We start from the raw sequence: 15,565 nt of genomic DNA, 5'->3' as shown, positions 1-15,565 counted from the left end.
GTCATTAGGCAGAAATGGCACACTGCAAAGAGAGAGTTCAAAGTTCAAAATAAATTTATTATCAAAGTACATATATGTCACCATATATAACTGAGAGAGTCATTTTCTTGCAAGCATACTCAATAACTCCAATAACTGTGTTAGAATAAATGAAAGACTGCACTAACTGAGCAGACAACCAGTGTGCAAAATATAACCGACTGTGCAAATACAAAAAGAAAGAAAAACAAAAATAAGCAATAAATATCGAGAACATGAGATGAAGAGTCCTTGAAAGTGAGTCCATAGGTTGTGGGAACACTTCAATGTTGGCACAATTGAAGTTGAGTAAAGTTATGCTCCCTGGTTCAAGAGTCTGTTGGCTGAGGGGTAATAACTGTTCCTCAACCTGGTGGTGTGAGTCCGGAGGCTGCTGTACCTTCTTCCTGATGGCAGCAGCAAGAAGAGAGCATGACCTAGCCGATGGGGGTCACTGATGATAGATGCTGCTTTCCTGCAACAATGGTGGCACTACCCATGATGGACGGAGCCATATCCATTTCTTTTTGTAGGATTTTCTATTCAAGGGCACTGTTGTTTTCATACCAGCCTGTGATGCAGCCAGTCAATGTACTTTCCACCACACATCTATAGAAGTTTGTCAAAGTTTTAGATATCATGATAAATTTTTGCAAAATTCTAAGGAAGCTGCTGTGATTTCTTCATAATTGTATATGCTGAGCTTAGGACAGGTCCTCCAAAACAGTAACACTGAGGAATTGAAAGTTGCTGACCCTCCCCACCTCTGATCCCCCGATGAGGACTAGCTCCTAGACCTCCGATTTCCTCCTCCTTAAGTCAATAATCAGCCCCTTGGTCTTGATGATATTGTGTAGGAGATTGTTATTGTGGCACCACTCAGCATGTGTGCTGATAGAGAACCGACATGTACAGTACTGTGCAAAAGTCTTAGGCACATATGTAGCTACGGTGTCTAAGACATTTGTACAGTACTGTAGCAATTTTATGTATTACATTGTATTGCTGCCTTGATTTAAAAATAAAATTTAGACATATGAGTGATGATAAACCCGATTTTGTTATGGGTCTGTATTGTGGACTGAGGGTGGGAAGGGGACAGCAAGAGGGAAAGCATGGTTGGGAAAGGGGGAAGGGAGAGGAGAGGGAACGCAAAGCACCGGAGAGTGACATTCTGTAATGATCAATAAACCATTTGTTTAAAATGAAATGACCTTGCCTGGTATCTCAGGGCTGGGTGTCTCTCCACCCGTGTCAACCCCAACCCTGGCACTCTTTCTCTGACACACGTCCCACACCCATCCTACGGCACTCCACCCTCAACACTCCCAACATCCTTTGTTCCCACCAGATTTACCTTGGTGTGCAATCCACGTTGATAACTCCAGTACTGTGCAAAAGTCTTAGGTACCCTAGCTAAACTTATATGTGCCTAAGACTGTTGCACAATACTGTAGCTTGTACTGGGTGTTCTATCATAAGCTTTAATTAGCAAGTAAAAATCTATTGGGACAAATACTGCTTCATCAATTTGCCATAACACTTTTTAACTATTAGACATTAGTTATACAACGGAAAAGAAAGGCATAGATCCGAGTTTGACTATGGACAGAGTGGTAGATGATATTATAAGCAATACCGATGAAAACAAAATCATAAAGATGGATTAACAGATGATTGTAGCAAACAGATTCAAAAGTAGGCAAATGCTTTGCTGTCTATTTGGGATGAAATGGAGTACATTCAAAAACAACAGAGGTACAAAGTGTCTCAGGAGACTGTGTAACCAGATCATTAACAAGTCAAGGAAAGCTTCAGAAAATATCCAAACAAATTAATGGACTGCAAAACCGAACAGCTAGAGAACTGGAGTACAGTTCAGGATAATAAGAGTTATGTATAGCTTTTTGCAGCTCTGGTTCAATAAAATCTGGAGTATTATAAACAGTACAAGGAACTTACTGGCCCTGGAGCATTAATTTACCGTAAGGATCCCTGGAATTCAAGGATTAAGTTATGAGGAGAGAATGCATAAACTACAATAGTGTTACTTGGATATATAGAGGACAATGATTTAAGTTTTCAATATAACTCAAGTAAAACAGTAGAAACTTATTTTGGTTGATGCATAGAAACACAGAAAACCTACAGCACAATACAGGCCCTTCGGCCCACAATGCTGTGCGTAACATGTACTTACTTTAGAAATTACCTAGGGTTACCCATGGTCTTCTATTTTTCTAAGCTCCATGTACCTATCCAGGAGTCTCTTAAAAGACCCTATTGTATCCGCCTCCACCACCGTCACCGGCAGCCCATTCCACACATTCACCATTCTCTGCGTAAAAATTTACCCCTAACATATCCTCTGTACATACTTCCAAGCACCTTAAAACTATGCCCTCTCATGTTAGCCACTTCAGCCCTGGGTAAAAGCCTCTCACTATCCACACAATCAATGCCTCTCATCATCTTATACAACTCTATTAGGTCACCTCTCATTCTCCGTCACTCTAAGGAGAAAAGGCCAATTTTACTCAACCTATTCTCATAAGGCATGATCCCCAATCGAGGCAACATCCTTGTATATCTCCTCTGCACCTTTTCTATTGTTTCCACATCCTTCCTGTAGTGAGGTGACTAGAACTGAGCACAGTACTCCAAGTGGGGTCTGACCAGGGTCCTATATAGCTGCAACATTACCTCTGGGATCTTAAACTCAATCCTACGGTTGATGAAGGCCAATGCACCCTATGCCTTCTTAACCACAGAGTCAACCTGTGCAGCAGCTTTGAGTGTCCTATGGACTCAGACCCCAAAATCCCTCTGATCCTCCACACTGCCAAGAGTCTTACCATTAATACTATATTCTGTCATCATACTTGACCTACCAAAATGAGCCACCTCACACTTATCTGGGTTGAACACCATCTGCCACTCTCAGACAATTTTTCATCCTATCCATGCCCCACTGTAACCTCTGACAGCCCTCCACACTGTCCACAACACCTCCAACCTTTGTGTCATCAGTAAATTTACTAACTTATCCCTCCACTTCCTCATCCAGGTCATTTAAAAAAATCATGAAGAGTAAGAGCCCCAGAACAGATCCTTGAGGCACACCACTGGTGATCGACCTCCATGCGGTTGTTGACCTGTCTACAACCACTCTTTGCCTTCTGTGGCCAAGCCAGTTCTGGATCCACAAAGCAATGTCCCCTTGGATGCACAGAACAAACTTGGATCTCTTCTGCAAACAGCAACTGAATCTTGCTCAATTGTTAATTTTGTATCTGAAATCAATTAGTTTTTTAAAGTTATAAAGAGATGTGATAAGGGAAGGTATATGGAGGTAAATGGCAGATCACTGTGATCTCAAACCAAGGATCATGGAAGTACTCTTTGCTCAGGCTTGGCACTTAATTTGTCATTATAAACAAAAAGAGAGAAACCCCAGCAAATTCAAGACAGAAAAGCTTTACAGAACATTTTGAAAGAAAAATCAAATAGAAAAAAGAAAACCTCAGCAAAATGTATTTTTAATAAAAATAAAACTCTAGTTAAAAAAACATTAATTGATCTAAAACCAAATATCCCACATGCACTGAAAGTTATTTTGTGAAAACCATAAATATATGCCTTTTATTTTCTATATAATGAGTTTATCAGTACTTGGCAAGCAAAAAAAATTAATGCCAAAGTGGTTGAAAATTAATCTAAACAATAAACCAATTTTAGCACAGAGATTTATCAGATTGTTAAGCATTTCACATTGAAATATGTTGAAGCATCCTCTATAGTCTGCAGTGAAGAGCACATACAACTCAAAAGTTAAATATTTCCATAACACTTGAGAAGTGCCATCAGGAAGTGAAGGAAGCATCAGCAGTCTCCAAGACCCTTTAAACTACAAATTGTGCACAACACCACCCGAGCAAGAGTTATGACAATAGATCCAATACATCTACAAGCTACTCATAAAACAAGATTTGTAATGCTCCTTTCAGCTTCAACTGTATAAAATCAGACAAATGCTGCCTGCTTCAGCAGAAGCATTTTCCAAGGGTCTTCTTCCAAGAGTCAATAAAACTTAAAACTACTTCGCAAGGAGAACTGAAGAATTTGTTCTTTTATGACAGTAATGCTTTATGGATCAGGATGACTGTGTTACAAGGAATGAATAAATTAAATATGAGGAATATAGGGTAGCCAGGAAGGAGCTAAAGAAAGGACTTAGGAGAGCTCGAAGGGGGCATGAGAAGGCCTTGGCCTGTAGGATTAAGGAGAACCCCAAGGCGTTCTATGCATATGTGAAGGACAGAAGGATGACAAGAATGAAGGTGGGGCTGCTAAATGATAAAGAAGGCAACAAGTGCCTAGAGGAGGAGGAGGTTGGGGAGGTCCTAAATGAATACTTTGCTTCAGTATTCACAAGTGAAAAGGACTTTGATTAGGGTGAGGTCGAAATAGAACAGGCCTGTGTGCTGGACAATGTGGAGATTAAAGAAGAAGTGGTGGATCTTCTTAAAAACATCAAGATTGTTAAGTCCCCAGGGCCAGATGTGATATACCCCAGATTGCTGTGGGAAGTGAGAGAAGAGATCGCTGGAGCAGTAGCTATGATTTTTGAATTCTCTTTGGCTGCAGAGGAGGTGCCGGAGTATTGGAGAATGGCAACTGTAGTTCCCTTGTTTAAAAAAGGTAATAGGGAGAATCCTGGGAACTATAGACTGGTGAGTCTTAACGTCGGTGGTCTACAAACTATTGGAAAGGATTCTTAAGGATCGGGTCTACGAGCATTTGGAGAAGTAAAGTCTACTCAGGGATAGTCAACATGTCTTTGTGAAGGGAATATCATGCCTCACGAGCCTGATTGAGTTTTTTGAAGAGGTAACAAAAGAAATTGATGAGGGTAGGGCGGTAGATGTGGTCTACATGGATTTTAGCAAGGCATTTGACAAGGTCCCCCACGAGAGATTCATCCAGAAAGTCAAGAGGCATGGGATGAGTGGAACCTTGGCTGTTTGGATTAAAAAATTGGCTTACAGGAAGAAAGCAGAGGGTAGTAGTGGAAGTAAAGTATTCTGTCTGGAGGTCGGTGACTAGTGGAGTGCCGCAAGGATCTGTCCTGGGACCCCTGCTATTTGTGATTTTTATAAATGACCTGGATGAAGAGGCGGAAGGATGGGTGAGTAAGTTTGCAGATGATACAAAGATTGGAGGAGTTGTGGATGGAGCTGTAGGTTGTCGAAGGTTACAAGAGGATAGAGATAGGATGCAGAGTTGGGCAGAAAAGTGGCAGATGGAGTTCAATCCAAATAAGTGTGAGGTGATGCATTTTGGAAGGACAAATCAGAAGGCTGAGTACAGGGTTAATGGTCGGTTACTTAAAAGTGTGGATGAACAGAGAGACCTTGGGGTTCAAATCCATACATCCCTCAAGGTCGCAGCACAGGTTGATAGGATAGTTAAGAAGGCCTATAGGATGCTAGGCTTCATTAATAGGGGGATTGAGTTCAAGAGTAGAGAGGTCATGTTGCAACTCTACAAATCTCTGGTAAGACCACACTTTAGAGTATTGTGTTCAGTTCTGGTCACATTATAGGAAGGATGTGGAAACTATGGAGAGGGTGCAGAGGAGATTTATCAGGACATTACCTGGTTTGGAGAACAAGTCATATGAAGCAAGGTTAGCAGAGCTGAGACTTTTCTCTTTGGAGCGTAGAAGAACGAGAGGGGACTTGATAGAGGTCTACAAGATTATGAGAGGCATAGATAGGGTGGATAGTCAGTATCTGTTTCCCAGGGCACCAATAGCAAACACCAGAGGGCATATGTACAAAGTTAAGGGAGGGAAGTTTAGGGGAGACATCAGGGGTAAGTTTTTTTACACAGAGGGTTGTGGGTGCCTGGAATGACTTACCAGGGATGGTGGAGGAGGCTAAAACATTAGAGGTATTTAAGAGCCCCTTGAACAGGCACATGAATGAAAGAAAAATAGAGGGTTACAGGGTAGTGTCGGTTTAGTACTTTTTTTTAAGGTACAACATCGAAGGCTGAAGGGCCTGTACTGGGCTGTAGTATTCTAGTGTCTAATGTAAATTCCATTTTATATTAAAATACATGCATTGTGTGGTCTCCTTTTCAAATTTAGAATATCTGAAAGTAGTATCAGCAGTAGTTAGGTATTACCTTCACTGAGTCATTCAACTTCAATTTCCTGAATTCACCAGAAAGTCAACAGGACCAATGACATAAACACCATGGTTTCAAGAATAGGTAACTACGGTGACCTGGCACTCGTGCTACACATGTATGGAGTTTGAAGGTTCTTCCTGTAACCACATGGGTTAACTCCAGGTATGCTAGTTCCCTCCCTCACCCCAATGTCCTGCATGGTTGGCAAATTCATTGGCTGCTGTAAACTCCACCAAGCATGCAGGTGAGTGGCAGAACTTGGGACAAGTTGATGGGAATATGGAAAGAATAGGTTAGAAGAGATCCAAGTGGAGGAATGCAATTGTTCTGTGTGTGGCACTGACTCTATGGGCCTTCCGCCGCCGAAGGAAACAAGGAATTAAGTAAAGTGGTGGCAAAATCTCTCCTGCTTGATTGATACCTCATCAACACCCAAAACATTATCTACTCAGCTGGTGCACAGTAGCTGTAGTGATACTATCCACAAAATGCACTGCATTTTTACTTGAATAACTTATCCCAAACCTGCAATCTCTACCACAAGGGTCAAGTGCAAATGGGAACATCATCACATGAGGTTCCTCACCATCCTGGATTGGAAGTATATTTATCTTCCTTCATCATTACTAGGCCTAAAATTTCACTTCCCAAAAGCATTGTGGGAGCACACCTCCCTGAAAGACAGCAATGATTCAGGATCCCAAAAATGAATGTTAAAAAAACACACATCAAATCTGTTAGCTTGCTGCTTTGGGACTCAAATTGCATTACTGACCATTCCATTCAGAAACCTATCAAACAAAGATTATTTATTGCATATGCTTTTTACCTTATCAGTAACAATTATGAAAATATGCACACCAGTAAGTAAGCAACATACATTTAACAAAAAAGGGAAGTGGGGTTTTGCTGCACTAAGATTGAACAAGACTGTGTGTAGGTTGGCAGGTGTTTCAACGTGTGGTGAAAATCTCAGGGATGGATACTGATGGTTGATTGCCTTTTTTTTGTGTTTATCGGCAATGAAGAGGGCAAAAATATAAAGGCATTAGATCTGGTTTGAAACATACAATGAAAATAAAGCAAAATATAATTTTGCTGTTTTGAACTGCATGGTCCTGTCCATTTACCTCTGTGCATTTGTCAATTACCTCATCTCAGACAAGGATGTGTACAATGCTTACATTTTCTAGCCACGAGCATGGCCTGCAGTAGGTTACAACTAAAATTAGGAGATTTGCTGGGTGGTGTGTCTCGAAAGGCCTACTCCATACTGTTTGTCAACTAAAAAAAATAAATACAGCCTTTCCTTTAAATCCAGCTCTATTCTTAAGTACAGATGAGAAAAAAGCCAGCCCCTCCCCACTTAGAAATGGACTCAATAGATTTTTTCCTGAACAAAGCTTTCAGCTTTTTTCTTCCACTTCAGTTCAACATGTGGTCACTCTTTACAGATGTACAAGTGTCCTGTCAATCTTATAATTCTGCCTCAAACCATAAGATATAGGAGCACAATTAGCCATTTGGCCCATTGAGTCTGCTCCACCTCTACAACATGACTGATCCATTATCCCTCTCAACCCCATTCTCCTACCTTCTCCCTGTAACAGGTGATGCCCTGACAAATCAAGAACCCATCAACCACTGCATTCAATATACTCAATTACTTGGCCTGCACAGCCACTATGGCAATTAATTCCACAAATTTACCACCTTCTGGTTAAATCTTTCCTCATCTCTGTTCTAAATGGATGAGGATCAATTTTGAGGCTGTGCCCTCTGGTTGTAGACTCCCTCACAATAGGAAACATCCTCTCCACATCCAGATCTCTCAATATTTGATAGGTTTCGATAAGATTCTTCTGTCCCTCATTCTTCTTAAACTCCAGCGAGTGCAGATCCAGAGCCATCAAATGATTCTCATATGTTAACCCTTTCATTCCTGGGATCATTCTCGTGAACCTCCTCCTCTCCAATACCAGCACATCCTTTCTTAGATAAGGGGCCCAAAACTACTCACAATATTCCAACTGTGGTCTGATCAATGTCTTATAAAGCCTAAGCATTACATATTTACTTTTGTATTCTAGTCCTCTCAAAATGAATGCTAACATTGCATTTGCCTTACTTACCACCAACTCAACCTGCAAATTAAACTTTAGGAAATCCTGCATGAGAATTTCCAAATCTCTTCGCACCTCTGATTTTTTAATTTTCTCCCCTTTTAGAAAATAGCCTTTATTCCTTCTGCCAAAGTGCATGACCATGCACCTCCCTGCATTATATTCCATCAGAACATCTTTGCCCATTTCCCTAATTTCCCCAAGTGCTTCTGCCCCAAAGCTGGAGGAAAGACCAAGTTGGAGGCAAACTGTGGTGTGCCCTTGTAACGGTTTCCACCTGAGTTTCTGGTAAAAGCTTGCCAATAACAAATTATTTTAAAACAATTCCTAAGATATACATAAAAAGGTACTTTTCTTCTAACTTAGAACAAAATGATTCAAAATTAAACCAATGCTTGTCTTCCAGTTATTTTCTAGCAATGTGATGCTGCTTGTAAGTATCACCCACCTATTTTCTTAATAACGTATGAGGTTTTAAACACAGTTTATAGCCTCGTCAATCCAAATAAAATAATACAGGCCTCAATAAAGCATCTCAGTTAATTAGATACATGAAAAGTGCTTTTACATTTTTGGGAAAATGTACTTATTAAATCAGCAAGCCAGCCCAAAGGCAAAGGCTGTAAAGGAAGGCATTTTGCAATTATCAAGATGCAATTAACATCAGAGATGAGTGAGTGAATGAGTCTAGCACAAATCTCAGAATAGCTTTGTGCACAGTAAACTAGGGACACTGAAAAGAACAGGGAAAAGTGGCATATTTAGCACTTACAGTACTTCAACATTAAAGCTAACTGACAAACATTTCTTCTGGTGTACAACAGAAAGCAACAGAAGCTGTAATAACTTCAGAAAGCCTGGAGAATTCCTCTTGGACAGTCATTTAAAAAAACCCATCCCATAATGAAGAAAGGAAAACAAAAAAGTAAATGACTAAACTAATAATCATGCTGGCTGAACAAAAGCATTTCATCTCCATAACAAGAGGCAAAAGGGGGATGAGAACCAGAATGATAGAGCGGAGGAGGGGGAAAACAGAAATAAATCTAAGATAGTGAGCAGTAAAGATGTCAGGAAGGACAGGCAGGTGATGGGGCAAATTTGCAGCCATTGGGATGAGTTACAGTGCAATAAAGTTGCACTGCAATCAAAGCAAAGAGTACCAAATTCTGGACTAAAATTCTGCGTACTTAAATGCACGCAGCATAAGGAATAAGGTGGATGATCTTGTCGTACAACTACAGACTGGCAGGTATGATATGGTGGCCATCACTGAGATGTGGCTAAAGGATGCATTGTCTCTGGGAGCTGAACATCCAAGGATACACAATGTGTCGGAAGGATAGGTAGGTAGGCAGATGGGGTGGCGTGGCTTTATTGGTAAGAAGTGATATTAAATCATTAGAAAGAGGTGACATAGGATCGGAAGGTGCAGAATCTTTATGGGTTGAGCTAAGAAATCGCAGGGGTAAAGGAACCCTGATGGCAGTTATATACAGGCCTCCTAACAGCTGCAGTGATGTGGACTACAAATTAGAACAGGAAATTGAAAAGGCTTGCCAGAAGGGCAGTGTTACGCTAATTGTGGGGGATTTTAACACGCGAGTGGATTGGGAAAATCAGGTCGGCACTGGATCTCAAGAGAGAGAATTTGTAGAATGTCTACGAGATGGCTTTTTAGAACAGTTTGTTGTTGAGCCCACTACGGGATCGGCTGTACTGGATTGGGTATTGTGTAATGAACCAGAGGAGATTAGAGAGATTGAGGTGAAGGAACCCTTAGGAGATCGTGATTATAACATGATTGAGTTCACTGTGGAATTTGGGAAAGAGAAGCTGAAATCCGATGTGTCAGTATTTCAGTGGAGTAAAGGAAATTACAGTGGCATGAGAGAGGAACTGGCCAAGGTTGACTGGAAAGGGACACTTAGCGGGAAGGACAGCAGAACAGCAGTGGCTGAAGTTTGTGCGAGAAGTGAGGAAGGTGTAAGACAGATATATTCCAAACAAGAAGAAATTTTCGAATGGAAAAAGGATGCAACCGTGGCTGACAGGAGAAGTCAAAGCCAAAGTAAAAGCAAAGGAGAGGGCATACAAGGAAGCAAAAAGTAGTGGGAAGACAGAGGATTGGGAAGTTTTTAAAAGCTTACAAAAGGAAACTAAGAAGGTCATTAAGAGGGAATAGATGAACTATGAAAGGAAGCTACCAAATAATATCAAAGAGGATACTAAAAGCTTTTTCAAGTATATAAAGTGTAAAAGACAGGTGAGAGTAGATATAGGACCGATAGAAAATGATGCTGGAGAAATTGTAATGAAAGATAAGGAGATGGCGGAGGAACTGAATGAGTATTTTGCATCAGTCTTCACTGAGGAAGACATCAGCAGTTTACTGGAACTCAAGGGTGGCAGGGAAGAGAAGTGTGTACAGTCACAATTACAACAGACAAAGTACTCAAGAAGCTGAATAGTCTAAGGGTAGATAAATCTCCCAGACCAGATGGAATGCACCTTCATGCTCTGAAGGAAGTAGCTGTGGAGATTGCAGAGGAATTAGCAATGATCTTTCAAAAGTCAATACATTCTGGCATGGTTCCAGAGGACTGGAAGATTGCAAATGTCACTCCGCTATTTAAGAAGGGGGCAAGGAAGCAAAAGGAAATTATGGACCTGTTAGCTTGACATCGGTGGTTGGGAAGTTGTTGGAGTTGATTGTCAAGGATGAGGTTACAGAGTATCTCGAGGCATATGACAAGTTAGGCCGAACTCAGCATGGTTTCCTTAAAGGAAAATCCTGCCTGACAAACCTATTGCAATTTTTTGAGGAAATTACAAAGTAGGCTAGACAAGGGAGATGCAGTGGATGTTGTGCATTTGGATTTTCAGAAGGCCTTTGAAAAGGTGCCACACAAGTCTGCTAAACAGGATAAGAGCCCACGGAATTACAGGAAAATTACATACATGGATAGAGCATTGGCTGATTGGCAGGAAACAGAGAGTGGGAATAAAGGGATCTCATTCTGGTTGGCTGCCGGTTACCAGTGGTGTTCCACAGGGGTCCGTGTTGGAGCCGCTTCTTTTTATATTGTATATCAACAATTTGGATTGTGGAATAGGTGGCTTTGTGACTAAGTTTGCTGATGATACAAAGATAGGTGGAGGGGCCGGTAGTGCTGAGGAAACAGAGAGTCTCCAGAGAGACTTGGATAGATTGGGAGAATGGGCAAAGAAGTGGCAAATGAATTACAATGGCGGAAAGTGTATGGTCATGCACTTTGGTAGAAGAAATAGATGGCCAGACTATTATTTAAATGGAGAGAGAATTCAAAGTTCTGAGATGCAACGGTACTTGGGAGTTCTTGTGTAAGATACCCTTAAGGTTAACCTCCAGGTTGAGTCGGTGGTGAAGAAGGCGAATGCAATGTTGGCATTCATTTTTTTAGAGGAATAGAATATAAGAGCAGGGATGTGATGTTGATGCTCTACGAGGCACTGGTAAGACCTCACTTGGAGTACTGTGTGCAGTTTTGGGCTCCTTATTTAAGAAAGGATGTGCTGACGTTGGAGAGGGTTCAGAGAAGATTCACTAGAATGATTCTAGGAATGAGAGGGTTAACATATGAGGAACATTTGACCACTCTTGGACTGTACTCCTTGGAGTTTAGAAGAATGAGGGGGGACCTCATAGAAACATTTCGAATGTTGAAAGGCATGGACAGAGTGGATGTGACAAAGTTGTTTCCCATGGTGGGGGAGCCTAGTACGAGAGGGCATGACTTAAGGATTGAAGGATACCCATTCAGAACAGAGATGCAAAGAAATTTTTTTAGCCAGAGGGTGGTGGATCTATGGAATTTGTTGCCACGGGCAGCAGTGGAGGCCAAGTCATTGGGTGTATTTAAGGCAGAGATCGATAGGTATCTGAGCAGCCAGGGCATCAAAGGTTATGGTGAGAAGGCGAGGGAATGGGACTAAATGGGAGAATGGATCAGCTCATGATAAAATGGTGGAACAGACTCGATGGGCCGAATGGCCGACTTCTGCTCCGCTGTCTTATGGTCTAAAAATGATAAATTAAGCTATCCAAACCAGAGAAATAAGACGAACAATATTTTTTTACAATGGACAAATGCTTTGGCACAGAAGTACATGGATCACCTGTCTGGAAACAATTATTTAGAAATCAACAAAATTATCTTATATAGTCAGTGCGATTTCAAAGGCACTCAGTCACTGTGCATAGAGAGCTCTTACGTCATTACAGTGACTTCCATCGTACCTGAACATAACAACATAATTTGCTAAAACTTACCCCTTCCTCTATTAGCCAGATTAGTTCCCATAGAAACTGAAAAAACGGGGTCTTTGAAATCTTGTAACTTTTAAAAATACTGGTAACTGAACTAATTACTAGCAATCAGGGAACATTTTGTAAGGGCCCTTTTCACTTTTAAACATGGGCAAAATAGTTCTCTGTATGAAACAAAAACAAAGATTCCTCCGCACAACAGAAAACTAACCTGTAATAGTCTTCAGATTCTGAAACACTACTGTCATCGTTCTCATCGGAGTCTCTACATTTATCAGGATCAGGAAGATCAGAAGGATCAAAACTTTCCTCCCCGTCACTCCGTTCCAGGTAAGCAACAGCTTCCTCTTCAGATTGCTAAGATAAAAAGGCAAATCAATAACATTCAGTAAAATAAACTTTTTGGAAAATTATTTTTTTATCATCTAAAAACAAATATAGTCATTCAGTTCAGGCTTGAAATCAATTTTATTTCTTTTCACAGCAACATTTAAAAGCTTAAAAAATTGTGCATACCGATTCCTCACTGGCACCCGCTGTGCTTGATTTCCTCAGCATGAGCTGCACTATCAAACTTCTGTAACACTCACCTTCCCCGACTTTACTTAAAAGACGAATTGTAAGGGAATGCACAGAGCAAAAAAAAACCCATATTCTCAAACACTTTACATTAGAAACAATACTGTAAATAAAAGAAATATTATTTCAGTAGACTAACATTGTTAACAAAAGTGGCTGTTCCCCTCAATAACAAGTTGAGGTATACTGCTTTAGATCTTTAGATGCTATTGAGGGGGCGACCACCGGGGAGCTGCAACGACAGGGTCTCTGGCACTGACCCTAGCACTGTGGCTCAGAAGAGTTGAAGAGGACTGCAGTAGTCACAGGAGGTTCCATAGTTATAGGAATAGAGACAAGATTCTGTGGTCATGATAGAGGCAACTGGATGGTATGTTGTCTCCTAGGTGCCAGGGTCCGGGATGTTTCAGATCAGGTCCACAGCATTCTAAAGGGAGAGGTGTGAGCAGCCAGAAGTCTTGGCACCAATGGCATAGATAAGAAAGGCAAGGAGGTCCTGAAGACAGATTTTAGGAAGCTAGGCAGAAAGCTGAAAAGCAGGATGAATACAGGACTGAAGGTGTTATATTTGAATGCATGCAGTATACAGAATAAGGTAGGTGAACTTGTAGCACTGTTAGAGTTTGGCAGGTATGACATTGTGGGCATCACTGAGTCATAGCTAACAGAAGATTATAGCTGGAAGCTTAACATCCAAGAATACACACTGTATCAAAATGACAGACAGATAGGCAGAGGGGGGTAGCGTGGCTTTGCTGGTAAAAATGAAATCAAATCCTTAGAAAGAGATGACATGGGATCGGAATGTGTTAAATCATTGCGGATAGAGCTAAGAAATTGCAAGGGTAAAAAGACCCTGAAGGAATTATATACAGGCCTTTGAACAGTAGCCAGGTTGTGGGCTACAAATGACAAAAGGAGATAGAAAAGCAATGTGAATAGGGCAATGTTACAATATTCATGGGGGATTTCAATATGCAGGTAGATTGGGAAAATCAGGCTGGTGCTGAATCCCAAGAGGGGTATTTGAAGAATGCCAACAAGACAGCTTTCTAGAGCAGTTTGTGATTGAGCCCACTAGGAGGTCAGCTATTCTGGATTGGGTGTTGTGTAATGAAACAGAATTCATTAGTGAGTTTGAGGTAGAAAAATCCTTAGGGGCCAGTGATCATAATGTGTGAGAATTCACCCTGCAGTTTGAGAGGGAGAAGCTAAAGTCAGATGTATCAGTATTACAGTGGAATAAAAGGGAGTTACAGAGGCATGAGTGAGGAGCTGGCCAAAGCTGATTGAAAGAGGACACCATCAGGGATGACAGCAGGGCAGCAATGGCTGGAATTTCTGGGAACAATTCGGAAGGTATAAGATTGATACATCCCAAAGTAGCAGTATGATAAAGGCACAATGACGCAACCGTGGCTGACAAGGGAAGTCAAACACCAAAGAGAGGGCACACAACAGAACAAAAATTAGTCAGAAGCTAAGAGGATTGGGAAGCTTTTAAAAACATACAGAAGGCAACTAAAAAATCACAAGGGAAAAGATGGAATACTAAAGTAAGCTGGCCAATAATATTAAAAAGGATAGCATATATTTCTTCAGATGTATTAAGAGTAAAAGAGAGGCAAGAGTAGATATCAAACCACTGGAAAATGATGCTGGAGACATAGTAATGGCGGACAAAGTGAATAAGTAATTTGCATCAGTCTTCACATTAAAGTCTGTTAATGGAAGACATTATCAGTATGCTGGATTTCAGGAGTGTCAGGGGGCAGAAGTAAGTGAAGTTGCCATTACTAAAGAGAAGATGCTTGGGAAATTGAAAAGTCTGAAGGTAGATAAATCACCTGGACCAGATGGTCTACACCCGATGGTTCTAAAAGTGATGGTTGAAGAGATTGTGAGGGCATTAATAATGATCTTTCAAGAATCAATAGATTCTGGCATGGTTCCAGAGGACTGGAAAATTGCAAATGTCACTTCACTCTTCAAGAAGGGAGGGATTCAGAAGAAAGTAAATTATAGGCCAGTTAGTCTGACCTCAGTGGTTGGGAAGATGTTGGGAGTCGATTGCTATGGATGTGGTTTCAGGGTACTTGGAGGCACATGATAAAATAAGCTGAAATCAGCATAGTTTCCTTAAGGGAAGATCTTGCATGATAAATCTGTGGAAATTATTTGAAGAAATAACAGGCAGGATGGACAAAGGAGAATCGATGGATGCTGTGCACTTGGATTTGACAAGATGCCACACATGAGGCTGCTTAATAGGTTAAGAGCCAATGGTATTACAGGAAAAATACTAGCATCGCTAGAGCATTGGCTGATTGGCAGGAAG

General features: G+C 41.0%; 1 protein-coding gene across 1 annotated transcript in view; it reads right to left on the bottom strand.

Moving 5' to 3' along the window:
• Positions 1-15,565, bottom strand: part of ddx10 (DEAD (Asp-Glu-Ala-Asp) box polypeptide 10) — a 250,565-nt gene that overhangs the window by 25,758 nt on the left and 209,242 nt on the right. Inside the window, exon 17 of the mRNA XM_073043661.1 lies at positions 12,860-13,005. Within this exon, the coding sequence (XP_072899762.1) occupies positions 12,860-13,005 (146 nt within the window). The remainder of the gene's footprint in view (positions 1-12,859; positions 13,006-15,565) is intronic.

Source organism: Hemitrygon akajei, chromosome 4 (genome assembly GCF_048418815.1).
Source record: "Hemitrygon akajei chromosome 4, sHemAka1.3, whole genome shotgun sequence".
NCBI lineage: Eukaryota > Metazoa > Chordata > Chondrichthyes > Myliobatiformes > Dasyatidae > Hemitrygon > Hemitrygon akajei.
Note: the sequence above shows the minus strand (reverse complement) of the source record. Positions and strands in the feature narration are given on the sequence as shown.